At 45.1% G+C, this 21,737-nt stretch overlaps 1 protein-coding gene across 9 annotated transcripts in view; it reads left to right on the forward strand.

Annotated features, from left to right (window-relative positions):
- The window catches only part of DPP6 (dipeptidyl peptidase like 6), a 1,166,688-nt gene that overhangs the window by 1,113,257 nt on the left and 31,694 nt on the right, over positions 1-21,737 (forward strand). For 8 of the 9 annotated variants that reach the window (XM_030933144.1, XM_030933145.1, XM_030933146.1 and 5 more), the window contains one exon: positions 13,981-14,028. In XM_030933144.1, the coding sequence (XP_030789004.1) occupies positions 13,981-14,028 (48 nt within the window). Of the gene's footprint in view, positions 1-13,980; positions 14,033-21,737 lie in introns of all 9 variants that reach the window. The other variant, XR_004058085.1, reaches the window with a different exon arrangement.

Here is a 21,737-nt window from a genome sequence, read left to right on the forward strand (position 1 = left end):
GTGGTCAAAGTGCCTGGCTTTCAGTGCTACCATTACCGCATACAGCTCTGCCTCAGTTTATTTATCTGTGAAATGGGGACATAGTGCCTCTTCCACGGGACTATGTTAAGGAATGAATGAGTTTGTGCATGTAATGCCCTGGGACACTGTGGACATGATGAGCAGGGCGGGATTGTTAATGGTTGTTGTTGTTGCTGTTACTGTTATTCCAGTGGTGCCACAGAGGAGGGAGGAGGCAGAGAGGCATCACAGAGAAGATGCTGGGGCTGAATCTTGAAGACTATGTAGAGGTTTAGCAGGAAGACTGGGAGGGAAGAGCGGGTGCTCGGGCGAAGAACAGCACAGCCCCCACGCAGGAATGAGAAGTCCAGAATGCTGGGCCATGGTGTGTGATAGGTCAGGTCTACAGAGGTCTTGTATTTCATGTCAAGGGTTTAAACCTAAGCCTCTGGATGGTGGAAATAACTGGAGGTCCCAGTCAGAGGAGTGCCGCGTCAGAACTGTGTGTAAACCCTCGGGCGGGAGAGTGGGGGACAGTGCTGAGGACGTTAGCACGGAGATGGGAGGTATTTAGCAGGCATAGTGAGAGGAACTAGTGAGGAATCAAGAGTGGAGGTTAAGAGAGGCCGAAGCGTGGAAGGACTTCCATTCAAAAAGTGGAGTTTGCTTGTGCTACATCCTCGAGTCTAAAAAGAAAAGCAGGTGATTTTGTATCTCAGGTAGTGCCCACCAAGTGTCCGAAGCTTTATGGTTCAGCCCACCTGGTCATCCCCATTGCTTGCAGGTGGTGACATCTCCCACCTTACAGATAGCTGAGAACAGAAGTCCCTACCCTCAGGACACACACCAGGCAGGTGGTCAGGGCGAGATGCCACCCACATCCCTCCACTCTGCTGTCACTCGGTGGACCAACCATCAGGGGATAAAGAGGAGGACGGGCAGCAACCTCAGCCTCCATGCAGACTGAGGAATCCACAGGAAGCGGAAGCCTTTCCAGTCTCCTCCTCACTGCAGTGACCTGTCCTGTGTCCAGGTCTGATCAGAAGTGAAGCAAAGATGGACTCCCATGTAACCCATGCTCACTGTGTTGATGAAAAGGAGCCTGAGTTTCTCGACGCACCATAATTTGTACATGCAAGCACTGTCTCGGGAAGCTGAGCATTTATTCTCACGATGAGGATGTGCTTGGAAGTTTTTAGTTTTCCTCTTGGAAAACTGTTTTTACATTCCAGACTCCTAAGGAATATACAACTTTTTACTTCTTAGTCTGCTTAACTGTTGGCAGTGTTACCTAATCATGAATTTTATCATACCTTCATTACAAAACTTGGTTTCAATGAGCTTGTGCCTTTTTTCAAAAGCAAAGCTAACCTCTAACACAGGTAGCCTGTGATTTAGAGGTTATTCGAGAGAATGTGCCACCAGCTCGGAACTGACTCCACCAAGTATGCAGCTTCCCAGGGCATGTGCACCATCCATGAATTATCCACCCATTCATCCTACTGGCGACTATCAGTTGGCGACTTGCTGTTAACAAATCAATGGACGTTTTCCTAGGTGGGACGCAAAGGGGTACAAAATAGGTTCCTAAGTTCCAAGTACAGCTGAAGAGATGAGACATAACTAGATCACTGGAAATCAAATTAGAACTGCATTGCTTGAATCGAAAGTCATTGCAGAACTTTGAGTCACAACATGGCAGACTGTGCTCAGTGCTATGACAATCTGAGGGCCAGGGTCATACCAGAAGCTGTGAGAAGTATGCTGAGAAGGCCGGGAAGTGGGGCCAGACACTCCATCCACAGTCTGGCTGCACCTCGGTCGGGGCGGACGAAACAGCCGGTGAGCGCTGCACCTTTCCCCTGCAGGCTTTTGCCTCCCGCCCCCCCACAGCAGGCTTTGCCCCTCTGCAGGCTTTTGCCCCCCGCCCCCCCACAGCAGGCTTTGCCCCTCTGCAGGCTTTTGCCCCCCTGTAGCCTTTTCCCTGCTGCAGGCTTGCCTCAGCTCACAAAACTGAAATACTAAATCCCTTCTTTCATACTTGGAATTCTGTGACTCACGTGAAACACCTGAAAACGTCACTCTAAGGGGCATAAAAGTGATGCTGTGAGTTCAATGCAGATAATTCCTGAAACCTAAGGCTTTTACGAATCAGCTGCTCAAAGGTGCAAGCTGAATTTTGGGAGTGTGCAGAGGACCTTTTCTTTTCTTCTTTTTTTTTTTATGGTTGGGAAGGTTTCCCTTACTGAAAATGCCTGTCATGAGCCCTGAGTGTCACTGGTAATGTCTAGAGCAAGAGGTTCCCTGTGACTATAAAAAGCCAACGTGACATTTTGCCTTCCCATCATTTGTGAGTGTGTAAAACAACCCATCAGCTTCCACGGCCCCCCTCGTGCCATGCTCCTCGGACTGCTGCATGGGAAATAGGATCACTTTCAAGTTCCCTGGACACATAAAATGGGATTGAAGCAAAACTAAATGCTGTGGGGCACGGCGTGGAGGGGCTGGGGACAGCCTCAATCCCAGGTTTGATGTCAGCGATAACAAGGTTTCCAAATCAAACGGCAACAAAACCTGTCGGCAGTGTTGACTAGGAAATGCTGTCCTCGGAACAAATATTTTAATTATCCACAGTAGTTCTGGTAGCTTGGCTGGCTCACTGTTTATTAGTATGATAATATCACCTCAATGTATACACTTTTTGCATCAGGCATGCATAATGCATGAACGGGCAAATAAAGAGATCTGGAGCCTGTTCGCAGCGGGCCATGCCAATTATCTCGCACGGCCAGAGCCTGCCTCTGCTCGCAGCTGTTCTTTGAAACCATTCATCAACGCTTAGGCGATATCTGTGGTACCGGCCAGGCTGTTTGAATCTCCATTGTTTACATACTAGGAGTTTAGCTGCTGGTTGGAAATTATCTGTCACATAAACATCCTCTGAGGATACAGATGAGAGGAAGGGAGACAAGCACTGTCTTTATGAATTTTTTTTATTTATTCTGATGACTTTTTTCTTTTACAGTTTTGTGTCCTTTTTAATTACTTCGTTTTCATCTGGAATTGTCACATTTCTGTCTCCAGTTGAGCAGGTGCAAATTAATGCTCTAAAACGACTGGGGCTGGAAACCAGAGGCACAGAGATAAATATTTTCTGTTCACACGTCTGTTGTATAATTCAAAGCTTTTCTTTTGGTAATCTGATTTTTTTTTTTTTTTTTTTTTGTCCCTCTGGCCACAGGATCTGTACAGGGGACAAACGACCTTACGTGTGGGTTGTGAATTCACTTACTTCCATTTGTTTCTTTTCTTTCCAGGAACAATATAAATTTTGGAAGTCAGGTATTGAACTTGAGCCAAAATAGTATGTGTCACCAACCAACGTTTTTAAAGAGCTAAATGTTGTTTTTATTGCGGTTATCCGTAAGCAAAGGCAGAGCAGATACCATCAGTTTTCTGCTGTCAGCAGGCGTGCCATTGTACATTTCAGTTTGAACATCAGGGCTGTTATTGCATGCTCCAAAGCTGCACCAGCCACGAGGCAGGCTTATTTATCAAGGACTTAGGAAATAATTTGAGGACCAGGCAGAGGGAATCCTAGTGAACACGTTTTTGCTGACGCCTATGTTCACGTGAATCTGGGAGCTTGCACATAAGAGTGTGTCATTAGGCAAATGCATAGAGAATCAGATATCTAATACTTGACCTGACCCAGGAAGGAACTCACAATGAAATATGATTGCATGCTTTCATTTAAAAGCGTATCCTAAATACAAAAACTAGCCAGGCGTGGCGGTGCATGCCTGGAGTCCCAGCTACTTGGAAGGTTGAGGTGGGAGGATCACTTGAGCCCAGGAGGCAGAGGTTGCCGTGAGCCCAGATAGTGCCACTGTCCTCCAGCCTGGGCAACAGAGCGAGACCTTGTCTTAAATAAATAAATATATAAATAAAAGCATATCCTATGTTCCAAGACTAGACATAAACATAAAGATACCAGAGATATTGACTGAGAAAGAACAGAAAAGCAATCCCGTGTTCTCAGCCTCTTTTCTTCTTTCCTTCCCCTCAGACTTAGAACCTCTTTGTCAGTACAGGTGGACACCATCTCCTTCCATCCTTTCCCATGACCATGGCAAACGTTGACATTGCAAAGACAGACTCTGACCACAGAATTCTCATCTCTGGAGGAGGGTATCCCCATCACATAGAGTTGTGACAAGGTTGAGAGAATGTCTCTAAGAGCACAGTGCAGTAACGGGCAGATAGTAGGAAAAAAATGTTGGCTGCTGTTGTTTTTGCGGAAGCTGCTGTTGCTCTTACTAAAAGTAGATCTTAGCAAGCCTGTATCCTGCGGTTGAGATCCACATAAGGAAAACTGCTTACCTGGAATCACAAAATAGCTGGTCTCCTGATCCCTTCTTTACTTATGGGAGTCCCTGCGTGGCGTCAAAGCATATTTTCATGCAAGTCTGTCTTCCGTACTGGACTCTGAGCTCCCTAAGAGCAAATCTTTTGTCTGTTTCTGTCTGTTTCCCCAGCACATAGCACCATGTCTTGCACATGGTGGCATCTCAATACCTATTTGTTGAATTACATGCAAAGTAAAAAAGAAACTATGAATATGAATTGTCAGAAGAATAGCAGCTGAGTGAAGTCCCAAGGTTTAGACACAAGAATCTGTGCCCAGGCAATACAGATGGATTGTCTTACAGGCATCAGAGACAAAAGGGCAAAAGCTTCCTATTGTATGAAACAAATCATCTAATAAGTTTTACTGACTAGACTTACGTAAGATCATTTGGAAGAAGAGGAAAATAAGTAAAAACCAATGTAAGACTTCAGTGGTAAAAGCCCCTCATAAGTCTCCTTGGTAAAAGTATTCTCTGTTGTTTAAAATAGGTTTAAAGTGTTCCTCTTGAATAGTACCAGCTCCCCCAAAATTCTGTGTATGTTCTTCACGTGTTGGGCATGTCCCCTCTTCTCTAGAAATCTTAGGTAAATGCTAACACGGGTCTAGTCTGGCCAAAGTAGCACAAATTTTAAGTATCTGATTCCTAATTAGGATTCTCCTTCTGTTTTCTTATTAGAAGAAAATGTGTTTTGATTTAGATGTTTTCCTGGATTATTTGCCAGTTTTCAGGGACCATCCCAGAAACCTTGAGGCCTGTGGTGGTCCTATAGTTCACACAGGCAGTAGTGGGCATGCATACCCTGGGCCAGAGAAGGCAGATGCGAAGGCAGCCTGCAGAGCCGACCTCAGACCACCAGAGGGTCTGACCTCAGGGCAGAGACTCAGTTAGACTGCCTGGGGTTAGGAATCAACAGATATAAAATGATACAGAGAAGCTGTGTTTCAACTTTTGTTTAGTGGCCTCCTTAAATGTAATTTTATTAACGTTCTTTGTATTCGACTAGTGTAAAGAAGTATTCTATATTAAAATATAGTGAAGATGGCCTGGTTGTCATATGGCTTCACAAACAGAACATAATTCCGGTCTTGGACATGGAGACTGCTACCCTTGGCACTTAGTGAAAAGGGCAGGGGATTCCCTATGTATGAACAGAGAGACCACAGCTTGAATTAGTAAAAGCAGGACTCCGAGAATGGTCTTGAGAGACCTTTCCTTAGCCTGATTTAAATTTGCTACCTTGATATGTCATAGCCAATTATATGCTTAGGAGGTCAGTCATTCATTAACCATTAATCTGTTCAGCAAACATTTTTATACAATGCTGAGTCCAAGGTTCAGAATAGGTAGAGGGGATGAGACACGGCTTCATGGCCCAAGGATTTCAGAATGTGTTTGTCTTTCTGTCTGTCTGAGATGGGCTAGGAACATGGTCCCAGCGGCTATGGCTTTAAAATTGCAATTCAGTGTGACAGTTGCTATTACTGGTACTTATGGTGCTTTCTTCAGTCACAAATTAGAAAGCACACAGGAGAAATCCCTGCAGCAACGTGGTAAGAAGCAACTAACTTCTAAACAACATAAAAAAGCAGCAATGCCATATAAGTGGACGAAGGATGAGAGAGGACAGTTTGTAGTCAGGAAAACACATGAGAAATGCAAATATCAAGGAGGGAGGGGGGAGGGATAGCATTAGGAGATATACCTAATGTAAATGACGAGTTAATGGGTGCAGCACACCAACATGGCACATGTATATATGTAACAAACCTGCACGTTGTGCACATGTACCCTAGAACTTAAAGTATAATAATAAAAAAAAGATGTCCAGCTTTACTCAAACTTTCTAAAAATTCAAACATTTACCCATTAGAGTGGTTTTAAAAACTTTTTTAAGATAGAACCTAGATCTCCATACATTATCAGTTGGAGAGCAACTAGACAGTATTTACTAAAATATGAACTGTTTTGACTTTCCGTGTAGACTGTATTATTGTTCCCCATGTTTCACAGCCCCTCCCTGTAAAAAGATCATCCTCCACCCCATGGCCATGAGGCCTGCAGGGCCTCCATGGAATTACAGACTCATCCCTGCTCTGTTGGAACCAATGGGATGCATCTTGGCCAACAGCATAAGAGTGGACATTAACTGCACTGTGTCCCGGACATTTTTTAATTATGCAAAATATTTTTAGTAATATTTCTTTTTAAATTTATTTTTATTGAGGTAAAATATACATGTATAATGTATATATGTATATATAAATAAATTTTATATATATATGCGTATATATGTAATTTACCAGTTTTACCACTGGAGTAGTAACAAATACATTTGTATTCTTTTCTCCCCTTTCATCATGCATTTCTGCAAGCACCCCTTGCTCATTTCCTTTTGTCGTGAGCTCAGCCTGTTCCAGATGAAGGCTGATCTTTCAGCCAGGATCCTAGAAAGAAGACGCGTCCTGGAGGAGAGCCCAAGAGAGCACAGCCGGGCTGCTGCAGACCTGGTTACCAGGATGCAACGTTAGCGGAAAGTCAGCTTCCTTGATTCACACCATTGAGAGTCAGGAGTTGTGTGTTTGAAACCACAAGATTATTTCACGAACGCTGACTGTAAAACCTTTTTAAAACAGCAACTGCAGTGCTGCCAACTAGCTTAACGACAGAGGCAGTCTTACCCGTGTGCAAAGATGTATGTAAGAGGTTTTTCAGCAACACTGTTTTAAGATAGCAGAAAATGAAAGGAAACAACCTAAATATCCATCAGTAGACAATGGACTAAATAAATTATTATATTTCCATATGATGGGATACTATGCATCTCTTCAAAAATGAAGTTTTACAACTTCTAAAAATTATTTACCCAATTGTATATTATAGTATTTACCCTTCTGCTACTTGATGTTTTCGCTTAACCTTATATTCTTCATGTTGGCCCATGTTGATAGGTGTAGATCTACTAATTCATTCTGCATGCTCTATAATATTCTGCCATGTGAATAACTGCGTTTTATTCATTTAGTCTCCTGCTAATGAGTAGCTGAGTAATTTCCCGTTTGTGACCTTTACATAGTTGCTGTTAGGAACAATCTTCTGCCTGCCTTCCTGTGCACAGGTCCAGAGGATGCTCTGAGATGTGTCCCCAGGAGTGGAGCCCGCAGGTCATACACATGAGCATCTTCAGATGTCACGGATATCGCTAAGCTGTTCTCCAGAGTGGCCGTGCCCACTCACACCCCTACACATGGCTTCACCCTCTTGTAGTGGCCAGACAAGATGTCAAGACTGTACAAAATGTGTTACATTGAGACATGTCACATCGTACTATATATGGCATGTGTATTATTATGAATACATAGCTATGTGGTAGAAAAATATGCAGAGAAATGATCAACATTAACTTCAAAATTATGGTCACTTCTGGGATGAGAGAGGACTGGGATTAGGGAAGGAATGCAAATGACATGGTAGCTATTTGTTATGTCTTGGTTTTTTTTGTACTCAACACTACTTATTTATTGTTGTCTTCCCCATATTCTTTTATTTTGTTTGGTTTGGGGCTCTTTCATTTTTATTCATCATTAATAATTGCATATATTAATTGGGTACAATGTGATGTTATATACATATATACATTGTGGAATGATCAAATCAGGCTAATTAACATATCTGTCACTTCATGCATTTATCATTCTTTGTGGTGAAAACATTTAAAACTCCACTCTTTTAGCAATTTTGAAATATACAATGCATTATTATTACCTAGAGTCACCATGCTGTACAATAGACACCAAAATGTATTCCTTCCGTCTAACTGAAACTGTGTACCCTTCAACCGACAACTCCGTTTTCCCCACCTGCCGCCCCCGATGTCAACCTCTGATAACCATCTTTCTACTCTTTGCTTCTATGAAATCAACATTTTTAGAATCCACATATTAGTGAGATCATGTGACATTTCTCCTTCTGTGCCTGGCTTATTTCACTTAGCATAATGTCTTCTAGATTCATCTGTGTTGTCACAAGTGACACAAGTCTCTTCGTCTCTAAGACTGAGTAGTCTTTGGATCTTTACACAGCAGCGAGATTGCTGAATCATAGGGAAATTCTGTTTTTAGTTTTTTGAGGAACCACCATATTGTTTTACAAAATAGCTTTACTAATTTACCTTACCCCCATGGCATATAAAGTTTTCCTATTCTCCACATCCTCGCCGACACCTGTTAGCTTTTTTTTTTAAATCATAGCCATCCCACAGGTGTGTGTTGATATCTTATTGTGGTTTTAATTTGCATTTCCCCAATGATTAGTGATGCTGAGCATTTTTCCTGTATCTATTGTCTATTTGCATGTCTTCTTTTGACAAATTCAGGACCTTTGCCCATTTTTAATAGGGTTACGTGTTTTCTTGCTATTGAGTAGTTTGAATTCCTTACATACTTTGGTTATTAGCCCCTTATGTGATATACGATGTGCCAGTATTTTAAACACAATTCATGAAATGTCTTTTCACTCTATTAATTGCTTTCTTTGCTGTGCAGAAGTTTAGGATGATGCAACCCCGTTTGCCTGGCTTGGCTTTTGTTGCCTGTGCTTTTGGGGTCCAATCCAAGAATCATTGCCCAGACCAAAGTCATGGAGCTTTTTCACTATGTTTTCTTCCAGTAGTTTTACAATTTCAGGTCTTATACTGAAGCCTTTAATCCATTTTGAGTTGATTATTGTATAAGGAGTGAGATAAGAGTCCAGTTTCCTCCTTCTGCATGTGAATAGCCAGCTTTTCCAACACCACTTATTGAAGAGACTGTTCTTTCCCCAGTGTGTGTTCTTGGCATCTTTGTGAAAAATAAATTAACATAGAAGAATTGGTTTATTTCTGAGCTCTCTATCCTATTACATTCATTGATGTGTCTGTTTTTATGTTAGTACTCTGCTGTTTTGATTACTACTGTGCTGTTTTGATTACTATTTGGTGTGATGCCTCCTGTTTTATTCTTTTTGATCAAGATTGCTTTGGCTATTTGGGGTCTTTGTGGTTCCGTATGAATTTTAGGATTTTTCTGTAGAAAAATCAGTTTTGTTCTGTTTCTGTGAAGAATGACTTTGAAATTTGGATACAGATTGCATTGAATCTACAAATCACTTTGGGTAGTATGGACATTTTAACAATATTAATTCTTCCAATCCATGAACAGGGGATATCTTTCCATTTATTTGTGTCGTCTTCAATTTTTCTTTCATCAATTTTTATAGTATTCAGTATACATATTTTTTACCTCATTGAATTTACTCCTAAGTATCTTTTTTGATGCCATTGTAAATGGGATTGTTTTCTTAATTTACTTGTAGATAGTTCATTTTTAGTATATAGAAACACTGCTGATTTTTGTGTTGCATTGTGTAATCTGTAGCTTTACTAAATTTATCACTTGTAACACTCCTTTGGTGCAATCTTTATGGTTCTCTCTATAAAAGATCACGTCATCAGCAAACAGAAAAATTCACTTCTTCCTTTACTATTTGGATGACTTTTATTTCATTTTCTTGCCTAATTGCTGTTGCTAAGACACCCAGGATTATGTTGAATAGAAGTAGTGAGAGTGGGTATCCTTGTGTTGCTCTGATCTTAGAGGAAAAGCCTTCAGCTTCACCATGGAATATGATGTTAGCTATGGGTTTGGCATAGATGGCCTTTATTGTGTTGAGGAACATTCCTTCTATACCTACTTTTTGACAGCTTTTATCACGAAAGGATGTTGAAGCATTTGTCAAATGCCTTTTCTGCATCTATTGCAAGGATTGCATGGCCTTCATTTTGTTAATATGGTGAATCACATTTACTGATTTGTGTATGTTGAACCATCCTTGCATCCCAGAGCTGCATCCCACTTGATTATGATGAATGATCCTTTTTTAAAAAAATTGTTTATTTCCATAGGTTTTTGAGGAACTGGTGATATTTGATTACATGAATAAGTTATTTAGTGGTGATTTGTGAGATTTTGGTGCACTCATCACCCAAGCAGTATACACTGAACCCAATTTGTAGTCTTTTATCCCTCACCACCCTCCTACCCTTTCCTCCACGTCCCCAAAGTCCATTGTATCATTTTTATGCCTTTGTATCCTCAACAGCTTAGCTCCCACTTATGAGTGAGAACATACAATGTTTGGTTTTCCAATTAGTGATCCTTTTAATGTACGATTGAATATGATTTGCCAGTATTTTGTTGAGGATTTTTGCATCTATGTTCATTAGGGATATTAGACTGTAGATGGGGTTTTTGGCAGGGGTGGGGGTGTTTGCTAGTCTCTTTGTCTGGCTTTGGTGTCAGGGTAATGCTGGCCTCATAAAATGAGTTTGAAAGTATTCCCTCCCATTCCATTTTTTGGAAGAGTTTGAGAAGGACTGGTATTAGTTCTTCTCTAAATGTTGGTAGGATTCAGCAGTGAAGCCATCAGGTCCTGGGCTTTTCTTTGTTAGGAGACTTTTTATTACTGATTTAATCTTCTTACTCATTATTAATCTCTTCAATTTCTTCATGATTCAGTCTTGGTAGATTACTACTACTCACAGTAGTCTCTTAAGTCTCTTAAGATCCTTTGTATTCCTGTGTTATCAGCTGTAACATCTCCTCCTTCATTTCTGATTTTATTTGCGTCTTCTCTCTTTTTTTCTTAGTCTGGCTAAATTTTTGTCAATTTTTTTTAGCCTTTCAAGAAATAAACTTTAGAAAAACTAACTTAAAATAGAGTAACACAGTGTAATGTTAAGATTTTATAAAGCTTGCAGATATACATGCAACCATTTTCATGTTATTTTTGTCTATGTTTAAAATACTCATGTGTAAATATGACCATGTATGTGCATACAAACATTTTTAAGTACATTTTAGCAACATTTAGGTTACCTCTGGGAAGTGGGGGTGAAACAGATCACTGTTACTTTGTTCCTTTCTTTAGTGTTTGAAGTTTTTTAGAAACATATATTAAGTTTGTAAATTAAAAGATGAAAAGTGACTAATTCAGGCTCAGTAGCTTTTTTATTGTATGGATGAGACAAAAGAATTAAAACTATACACCTGTGGTTTTTTTCCTCTGTAAAATATGGTTAGAAATATCTACTTTACAGAGCTGCTGTGAGGATTTGATTAGAAATTATTCATAAAAAACCTAACAGCATGCTTTTTACGTAGTAGGCACTAAATAAATAACAATCGTTTACATTATTAATAAGAACATAGGAGATATTCTGTTTGCAAATTTACTCACCCTGAAATGTGCAGAGAAAATAGATATAGGTTCTTTATTTTTCAATAATCTTTCTTTCACTTAAACTCCCCATGCAGGGGAAGTGGATCTTAGAGCCAAGAAACTTAGTTTAACTCAATAATTTAAACTGGTATTTCAATCTCTTTTGCTAAGTGCTGCCTCTTTGGGTGTAAATATGTAGACTTTCAGATCACTGTTCCCTCACTGGGTAGGGGGTGCCATATTTAGCAAATAAAAATTTAACCTACTCAATTACATTTGAATTTTAGCTAAACCACAAATAATTTTTTGTAGTGTGTCCCAAATGCTGCATGGGACAGACTTACGGTAAGAAAATGCTTATTCTTTATCTGAGCACCACATGGAACCAGGCATCCTGCCTATCCTCTGGCAGCCCCATCTGTGGGTGAACAGAGAGGGCACTACATTGGGGAAAAGGGCCCTGGACTCCTGGACTTTGTGCCTGGGGTAGAGCCTGGATCCAGTCCTTGGGCAGCAGATAGGCCTCTGCTCTGAGGTCCAAGGCCAGCATGACCCATAGTCTATGTGTCTCAGCTCAGCTGGACCTGTGGATGGGCACCAGCCAGACCTTCCACCTTACCTTTCAAGGGGAGAGGACTCCTTGCATTTCTGCTACATGCTCTTTGGGCCCTGGACTAGGGTGTCCACTCTGGGGCCTCTGCAGTGAGGCCTTGAAGCCCTCAGCATGGTGGGATCCATAGCAGATTCCCTGACTTTCAGCCAGTTGTCAGATGACCCCTCAGAAGTGTGTGGGGAGTTTTGATGATGACTGCAGGAATACTGAACTCCAGCCATCCCTCTGCCCAAGATAGTGTGCATCCTTCAGCTTTGCTATGGCCACCCCTTGTGAGTCCATGGCATCCTGGGTCTGTAGCCTGAAGCAGAACACAAGCAGCAGCCCTGGCCACGGTGTTCCCACAGTGCATCTGTCTCCCTTGGACCACCCACTTCCCACTTCCTCTTTCTCCCTGCATCTTCCCACAATCCACCTGAGCCAAAGGGGCAGCCTCTCCTGCCTCTTCTCCCTCTCCTGCCTCTCCTGTATGCTCTGTGCTTTCTCATTCAGCATTCACTCCACAAACATGCAATCGAGCACCAACTCTATTCAAAACACCCTTCTTGATGCAGAAAATAACAGCAGTGAATCTGAACCATTCTTGACTCTCTCAGAGCTTACATCCTAGTGCAATAGATGAAGAGAAGGACAGCAAGCAAGTACACTGATAATTACATATTATAAGGCCCTGATAGCATAGTGTGTGATAATAAGTTCTACAAAGATCAGGAAAGCCGTGAGGATGGAGGCTGACCACATGGTCATGGAGGGGAGTTCCTTTAGATGGGACAGTTGGAGAAACCATTTGAGTAGAGATTTGAATGAAGAGAAAGACAGGCCATGGCAGTGTCTAGGGGCAGAGCATTTCAGGCAGTGAGAACAAGCGGCTCAGTGGGAAAAGGCCTGACATGCCTCCAGCCCTACAGGAAGGCCAGCTAGCTGGAGCGGGTGAGTGCAGAGGACAATGGCTGAAATAAGGTTGGAAAAGTCACCAGGCCTGCCTGTTAATATGTTTTCAAAAAGATATAGAAAATAATTCAGAGACTTTTTTTTTTTCTTTCTGGACTCTCCTTTTGCTAAGAAGAATTGAGAAGTCACCTGCAGAGAAAACGGATCAGGGGCCACTTGGTCCTGAATTGGACCTTCCTTCTCACTTCTCAGGGCTGCAACATTCCTGCAGCTAGGAAGCTGCAAGCTAGTGATTCAAGGGAAAACTGAAATATAGTTTGACATTTTCAAAATATTCCTGTTACACGAATAAGTTTGTACAAGGGGTTATGAGAGATCCATTGGATGGAGCGACATCCTTCCTGGGGGAGCCAGCAGACTTAGCACTGAGGCTTCAGTAATTTATAAGAACCTGTAAAGCCATCCTGGAATGTGCGTCTGTGTGGTAAAAAATGAGGCTATGAGGATATAAACCACATGTGATGCTTCATAGAATGATGTTTTATGGCGTTACAATAATCTGAAAATATGGACTTTGAGTTGGGTGTGTTGTAATTAACACAGGTGCAGAGGTAGGGAGCTGTGCCTTGGCCCCCCTGCCGGCCTGGCCTCTGCCATCCCATCATTGATTACTCTTCTGTGAATTCGGGTTCTCCAGGCTCTGCACATCTATCTCCATGGTATAAGGAAAACTTGTTTTCTTTTTCTGTTCTCAGCTAAACTAATGGCTTTGTTTTTGTTTTCTTCCTGGCTATTCTCTGCCCAACACAGGTCCCGGTATTCCTATGGTGACAGTGCACAACACAACAGATAAGAAAAGTAAGTCCTCTTTTTTTTCCTTAAATTTTCCTGAGACCCAGGAGAAAGGAAGCAAAACACTCTATGAGATCAGTTGGCCCACATTCTCCTGCTCAGGGACAGAGGGAGGAGTCATGTCCTAGCAGTTCAGAGTAGGCCATGCTGATCACCAAGATCAGCTAAATATGATGAAAGCCAGGGTCTGCATACCCCAATCAGAGGGCCCCACACCCCTTCACAAGTGCTGAGTCTGGAGGGTCATTCCAGGGCTACCCAGGTCATAGCCTGACATCCTCTGAACAGCCAGCTCGAAAGGCTTTGTAGCCTGACATGAGTCCATCCCCAATGAGAACCTGCCATGTGGTGCCAAGACTTGAGGGGCGCATGGAGGCTCATCTGTCTTTGTGGGTCTAGGGGTTTCATGGCATGGAGGGTCTCTGCATCCATGATGCACAGGATGTCAGAGAAAAACTGATTCTACCATTTGTAAAATGGTAGGGAAGGCTTTTTCAGGACTGTTGTGAAAGGGGAGGGAGATTCAGGCTCAATTTCAAATACAGCAAGATCCAGTGGGGGTTTATTATGGCCAAAGAGCAGAGAGAGGGGTCTGTGGATGGACAACTGCTAAGAGAAGGCATCGGTGGGAGGGGATTTTTGCTAAGCTGATCTCACAAGATCCTTGCTGACAGGCAGGACAAGGACTTAGGCTCAAAGGTGGAGGATGAGGAACTTGCTCAGTTATGGAGGGTGATCAGATATCAGGGGCAGGGACTTCTTGCAAAAGCTGGGCAATGCAGGCCAGACAAGATAGGATCAAGGTTGAAGCCTGGTCAAGAAGAGGACTCAGAGGAGCCTCACTCAAGTTTGGTCAAGAAGGGAGTCATGGTAAGACCTCCCAGGGTCTCTTGAGGTGGCATGTGTTTGCTCGGAGGGACCCTACGCAGGTCGCCATGGGCACATCCATGTTTATGCGAGGGATGTATGCTGTGTGCAGTGGGAGGCAGACGCACGGCACAGCTGAGAAACAAAGAGAACTCGCCCTCGGTCCCTCCCTTTCCAGCACTCCCTCCGTCTAACCCAAAGCAGCCTGTGTCCTCCTTCCCCCAAATCCCTCCCACTCCCTTCCACGTCCGGGAGCCCCCTTCCCTGGCAGGAGGGCAAACCTCATGGCCAGAGTCCGCAGTTCCCCTAGGTCTGGAGACAGAGGTGACTCCACGTCTCCAGTGACCATCAAGTGTCAGCAGCTCCCTGATCCCTCTCTCTGTGATGGTACTTTAAGCTCCAGGAGAACTGGGGAGGAGGGGGGCATGTTGGAAAGGAGAACTCCAAACATATGTTTAGACACCATGAAGTGGTTAAAGTGTTCCAAAGTGGACAAAATAGATTTGTTTAAAGAGACAGCACTTAGCCCATAATGATGGTCGTCTGCCAAGCTATCAAATCATTGTTAGAAATTCAAAACCAAAGCATAAGTAATCATAAAACCAGCAATAAATGAATAGATTTTAAACCGCCCCCCCCCCACCAAAAGCCATAAAGTGGATGTCAGAATGCATACACAAAAACACTCAGAATGGCCGTTGGAGGGACCCAGTGCTGAGAAGAATCGGGATGACCTTCCTGTCTTCCTCCCCAGAGGAGGGGCTGGTTTCCCCAGCAAAGAGGTTCACCTGCCCCCTGGCCCCTTTCCAGCCTCACCTGCAAGGTTTGGGAATCTGGGCCATTTGTGCAATGGGGGCAGTATCCCCAGAAGGATGTTGGGAGCGATTGCCTGGGTCTCCCACCTCCCTGCATCCACACACCCTCTGCCCACTCTAAAGGGCACGTGTCTGTGAAGAGCCGTCCAGGAGGCCGCAGAGGCTGGGCTAGAACTTCCACCGAGGCCTGGGGTCGGTGGAGTCTGACAGATGTACTCCAGCATGACAGTGAACGTTTAAAATACCCGTGCTAGACCTCCTTAGGTGGAATTTTCCCTGAAAAAATGCAGATGTTGCACAGAGCCTCAGCTATGACATCTTTTTTTTCCTTAAGAAAATGTGTACTTTCATTAGAGTCCGTGGACACCTTTCTGATATTTGTGAGGTTTCCCCTTCTTAAAAAATTGATGATCTGGTAGAAATTAGATGAGGTGTCCAATGCAGCTCACAGCATTGCAGCCTCCCGGGTTGGCTGTTACCCGATGGTTCTGTGAGATGCCACCACTGGGGACCCTGGAAGTGGGGACACAGGACTCTATGTACTATTTGTGCAACTTCCTAGGAATCTATAATTATTTCAAATTTAAAAGTTTTTTCTAATCTGTGGTCTAATAAAAAACACAAAAGTATTTTTTGACTTTGAAAAATATGATATAGCATATGGCTCTTCTTACAAAAATCATTCCCTTAAATGCTTTCTACTTCTTTGGGGGAAGCTATTATTAATCTATTCAAGTTCAAAGGTTAATATAGTCCTGACTTTTGGGAAATGCATTTTGACTTCTAAGCCATTTCCAGCCTGGATGTGGTCAGTCCTTGGGGCTCCTAACAGCTCCCACGGTGCTGGATCAAGTCAACACAGTTTCCAAGGCTCACGTGTGAATGAAAATGAAGCCAGCCTATATCTTAGACATGTGTGACATCATTGAGAAAATATTTCATTTTTTCCATTTATAAGAATAAGGTAATATATAGGCAGGCTGAGGTGCAATTCTTTGGAAGAGAGTCCCAGTAAGAATTGACCAAACGTCTTCCAGCAAGTACAACACACTAATGTGCTCAAAGATCCGGGAAATTTTGTTAACTCTGCTGGAAAACCAAACAACCACTTCTTTTCTTCTGTGGGATTGGCTACTGCATTAACCAATCAATCCAATCAATATTGACAGACCATAGGCCCTAGGTTGCCATCCATATCCATTGCAGAGCTGCATAGATGGGAATTTTTTTTTTTTTTTTTTTTTTTTTTTTGAGACAGAGTCTCGCTCTATTGCCCAGGCTAGAGTGCAGTGGCCGGATCTCAGCTCACTGCAAGCTCCGCCTCCCGGGTTCACGCCATTCTCCTGCCTCAGCCTCCCGAGTAGCTGGGACTACAGGCGCCCGCCACCTCGCCCGGCTGGTTTTTTGTATTTTTTAGTAGAGACAGGGTTTCACCGTATTAGCCAGGATGGTTTCGATCTCCTGACCTCGTGATCCGCCCATCTCGGCCTCCCAAAGTGCTGGGATTACAGGCTTGAGCCACCGCGCCCAGCCAGATGGGAATTTTTTAGGAAGCATTTCACTGTTTGCAGGTGAGCTGTCACTTTGGTAACTGTGACTCCTGGAAGCAAAGAGATAGGACCCAGTGTCTTAAGAAATAAAAAGCACTGTGCACACAGGATGGGGCTGGTGTTGCTGGCCTGTACTCCCTTATTCTCTGTGTGAAATGTAACAGTGAACCTGAAGGTAACATCATTGCGCTCGATCTCAGCAAAGTGCTGACTAACTGGAAACTGGACGGCGTTTAGAATTATTTTGGTTACATTTATTTTACAAGCCTATTTCTATAGCAGTATTTGACTCTGGGTTTCCTGGAGCCTAATTCAAACTCTAGGAATATTTCATCCCATCCTGGCCTGTTTCTGTATTTCTGGCTGTCAAAATAGTTCAAGCTCTTTCAGGATGGTGACTTAAGCTGCCATTTTAACTTGGAAAAAAAAAAAAAAAAAAAAGATTAAATGTGGCTGAGGTGATTGTCATTCCCATCCCCAGGAGGACAGTAGGGGCCCCATCTTGCTCAGGGTCTATGTTACATGCAGACTTCGTGGTTTGAGGGGCTCCACGTTCCTGAACACCTGCTTTTTCCCTGTGCCTGGATAAAACTGCCTGAAATCCCATCCTTGCATGGCAGTCCCTGAGGGGTGGCACATCGTAGGTGCATGAATGGCTTCGGGTCCACGTGGGAAATAAGAGCCGAGCATGGCAGGCGCTGGTGAAGTGCCAAACCCAGCCCTGAGTTCTAACCCACAGGTGTTTGCCGTGGGAGGCGTGTGGGGCTTCTTCAGTGTGTTTACCTTTTGATAGGTCTGATGTCCTCTTGCGACGCTTCACAGCCCGTCTCCAACCCAGCTGCATCCTCCCCAAACAAAATGCACTGAGCTTTCATTTTGTCTGCCAAACTGATGCATCCTGGGTGAGGAGGCAGGTGCCTGGTGTTTCCAGGCCCCCAGTTCCAGCAGCATCTTGTTCGCGGTGTGGTTGGACCACATCAGAGACTCCTCATGGCCTCTGTAGTAGATGCAGGGTCCACAGCCTGAGGTTTGCGGGTGGATGTGCATCTCAGGCAGGCAACAAAGCCATTCTCAGGCCAGCACTTCACACACCAGCCTTTGGGCCTCAGGTAAGCTTGAGATCAGTTGTCCTCTTTCACGACTCAAAAGGCCACTGGAAGACTTCCAGGAGCAACACAAAGGCAAGCAGTAAATTACCCATCCCTGCAGATGCCTGTTTCATCCGAACACTCAGGCGACTCACGGTTCTGCATCATTAGGATTCTGCAGAACCCCACACCACTTGTACTTGTTCCATTTGATGCTCCATCCTGAACGTCTCAGACAACCGTGTTCTGATCAGGGGGCCAGAGTAAGGCTAGAGGTGACAGGGAACTTGCTCCAGGATGGGTGCTGTGGCAAATACTTTACATACTTTAGTTCATTTCATCCTCACAACAGCCTGTGAGGTGGGAACTGCTATCATCCCCACTTGTCAGCTAAGGAAGCTGAGGCACAGCAGCTTAGGTGATTGGGCCACATGCACGCAGCGAGGAAGCAAAAGCGATGGAGTTACATCTCGGACCCAAGCAGTAAGGCTCCAACAGAGCCTGTTCTTCCAGACAGATGGGCATTGCACGGCGCTGCTCAGTCACCTGCCCTCAGGCGGTCTGAAGGACAACTGCAAATCCAGAGCGGTGCCCAGCCTGCACTCCCATTGAGATGAGTCTGGGGAGGTGGAAGCAGTCACACCTGCAGCTCGTTCTCAGCACCTTCTCTGCCTGTACACCACCCCCAGGGCCCATCCGAGCCAGCTCTGGGGTGAGCGTGCAACATGGCACTGTCTCCTGCTCTGAAAAGCCTTTCATGTCCCAGGGAAGAGATGCTCCTCAGGCCCTGATGGCTCTTAAACCAGTGGGGGGCCCCGTGGAATTAAGGGCTCTGCTTCCTGCAGCAGCTCAGCCTCCATGCACAGGCTGGGGTCATACTCCATGCACTGGGAGAGCTCAGCCCTTGAACTTCACCCTCTAATGCTAGCCTCTTAGCCCCCCAGGCAGCAGCCCTTGGCTGGCCATTCATTATTCTCTTTTGAATGTAATCGTAGCAGCAGTTCTGGGCTCTCCACACAGCACCAGCCCCTTCCTTGTACCAACCCTATGAGGTTCAATAATTCATCAGAGATCCACAGCAAACTTCAGGGCAAGGCCTAGACTCTTGTCTTATCTGACTTCCAAGCAGGCGCTCTTGACTGTGGGCTGGGGGCTGATACCAGATGTCTGACAAGGGACAAAAGGCAGCCCCAGACCCCAAGACCCAGGATCTCCTGGCCTTCACGTCGCTGCCACGTGGGAAACGTGCTCACAGCGGCAGGCCCTGTGACCACTGAGCTGCTGGTCAAAAAATCACCGCTGGTTGAGATCAGCCCTGGTGAGGCCATGCCAGCACAGGCATCTGCAGCTCACGCCTGTAGTGAACAGTGTGCAAAGCAGCAGCGCTTCCAACCTGCCCTGCAGGGCTGAGCCAGGAAAGCGGGGCCCGTGGCCTACAGCTGGACAGGGAAAGGCAGGAGGTCTCAGAGAGCCAGCTCCTGAGCCGCTGTGTGACGCTATGACCGGCAGCCGAGGTGTGGCCCACGCTCCGTTACAGTGCAAAGCCTCGGCGCTGGTTATCAGTTAGCAAGGGGGGCTCTGGCAGGCTGGGACCCGGCTTCATCACACTATCCTCTTCCAGCCCTGCTGTGAAATTTGAAATTACTGTGTCAGAATTCTTTGTCCTTTCTCCTCCTCTCCCCCACTGACCCCAAAACCACCCTGGGAATATCTGACTTTTTTCCTCTTTAGAAAATCTTATCTACAAACAGAGCCTGCGGGGTGTTCACAGATGTGACTCTGAATTATTTAAAAGCTGTTTCCTTAAGAAGGTAATTATGGTTGGGACCAACCTATACTCATTTGGTGCCTGGATATTCAAACAACTTAGGTATTGGGATAAAAAAACCAACAAAATCATAGTGAATATGTTGCGGGCTTTAATGTAAATATGAAAGGCAGGTTCACTTAGAGACGTGGATGCCAACTCCACGTGTGGGAGTTGAAATCACCATGTGACTTGCAATGCAGCGCCACAGCCATGCAGAGAAAGTGTGCATGTGGCGGGGTTGAAGCTGGCTGCGCTGGCTGACAGCACCCCACGGCGTCCCGCAAGCACATGTGGGAGCTTGGGATCACTAGGCAGCCTGGTTCCCGCTCCTTTATGGCATCAAAAGTTAGGTTTCTCTCCCTCCTACTCTCTTCATTTGGGTTTTTATAAGAAAGCAAAACCAGCCCCTACCACCAGTGGTGCCCAGGTGGGTCCATGAAGCAACGCCGGACACAGTAGGCTTCCAGTCTCTGTTCTTGCACCCGTGCTGCTAGGAGCACCCCTGCACCTGCCCCACCTTCTCCCTGAGGGACCCCCTCCTGGACTGTTGAGGCTGTGCCCACAGCTCCCCTTCCATCAAGCACAGGGCGCCCACAGCTGGGGAGACGTCAGGAGCATGGCATTCTAGAGGGCCCATGTGTCACTGGCACACTACATACCAAGGAGTGTGCCAGCCATCCTGCAGGTTCCAGGGGGAGCAGTCAGACGTTCCTCTCTAAAAGCTTCTGGTCGCCATGCAGCGAATGGATGGAAGGGCCTGAGGTTGCAGACGGGAGGGCTGCTGGGGTCCGTGGTGAAGGGGATGAGAGTCTGGACCAGCTGGGGGGCCTCCAAGGAGGGGCTGCCTCTGCAGGACCTGCAGGGAGAGATGCAACTGGAAAGGGGCTGAAGAGCTGCCATCTCAATCCAGTCTGGGGAGGTGTGGCACTTGCCAAGGGTGGTGAAGCATCGTGCAGAATCCTACAGCCTGTGGCCCTTAAAACCTGGGTCTTGTCTAGTCCTAACAAAGAAGAAACAGCCCTGGCCGGGCATGGTGGCTCACACGTATAATTCCAGCACTTTGGGAGGCCGAGGCGAGTGGCTCACAAGGTCAGGAAATCGAGACCATCCTGGCTAACACAGTGAAACCCCATCTCTACTAAAAATACAAAAAAAATTAGCCGGGCGTGGTGGCAGGCGCCTGTAGTCCCAGCTACTTGGGAGGCTGAGGCAGGAGAATGGCGTGAGCCCGGGAGGCAGAGCTTGCAGTGAGCCGAGATTGCACCACAGCACTCCAGCCTGGGCGACAGAGCGAGTGAGACTCCGTCTCAAAAAAAAAAGAAAAGAAGAAGAAGGAACAGCTCTGCTGCCTCCTTGGGTGCAGCAGCAGGTGACTGGGTGGGTGTCTGGAGAGCAGGTCCTCATGTCTCTCACCCTGCAGGCCAGCTGGGCAGAGTTCTGGCTCTCAGAAACAGCGGCTGGGACACAGCGGACAGCTGCCCCATCACAGCCATGGAGCCACCACTGAGGCTGGGGCCGTCCAGCAAGTGCACAAACCCGTTTCAGACCTGGAGGTAAAAGCCAGCTCTTTCCTATAGATCATATG

Source organism: Rhinopithecus roxellana, chromosome 6, assembly GCF_007565055.1.
Source record: "Rhinopithecus roxellana isolate Shanxi Qingling chromosome 6, ASM756505v1, whole genome shotgun sequence".
Classification (NCBI taxonomy): Eukaryota; Metazoa; Chordata; class Mammalia; order Primates; family Cercopithecidae; genus Rhinopithecus; species Rhinopithecus roxellana.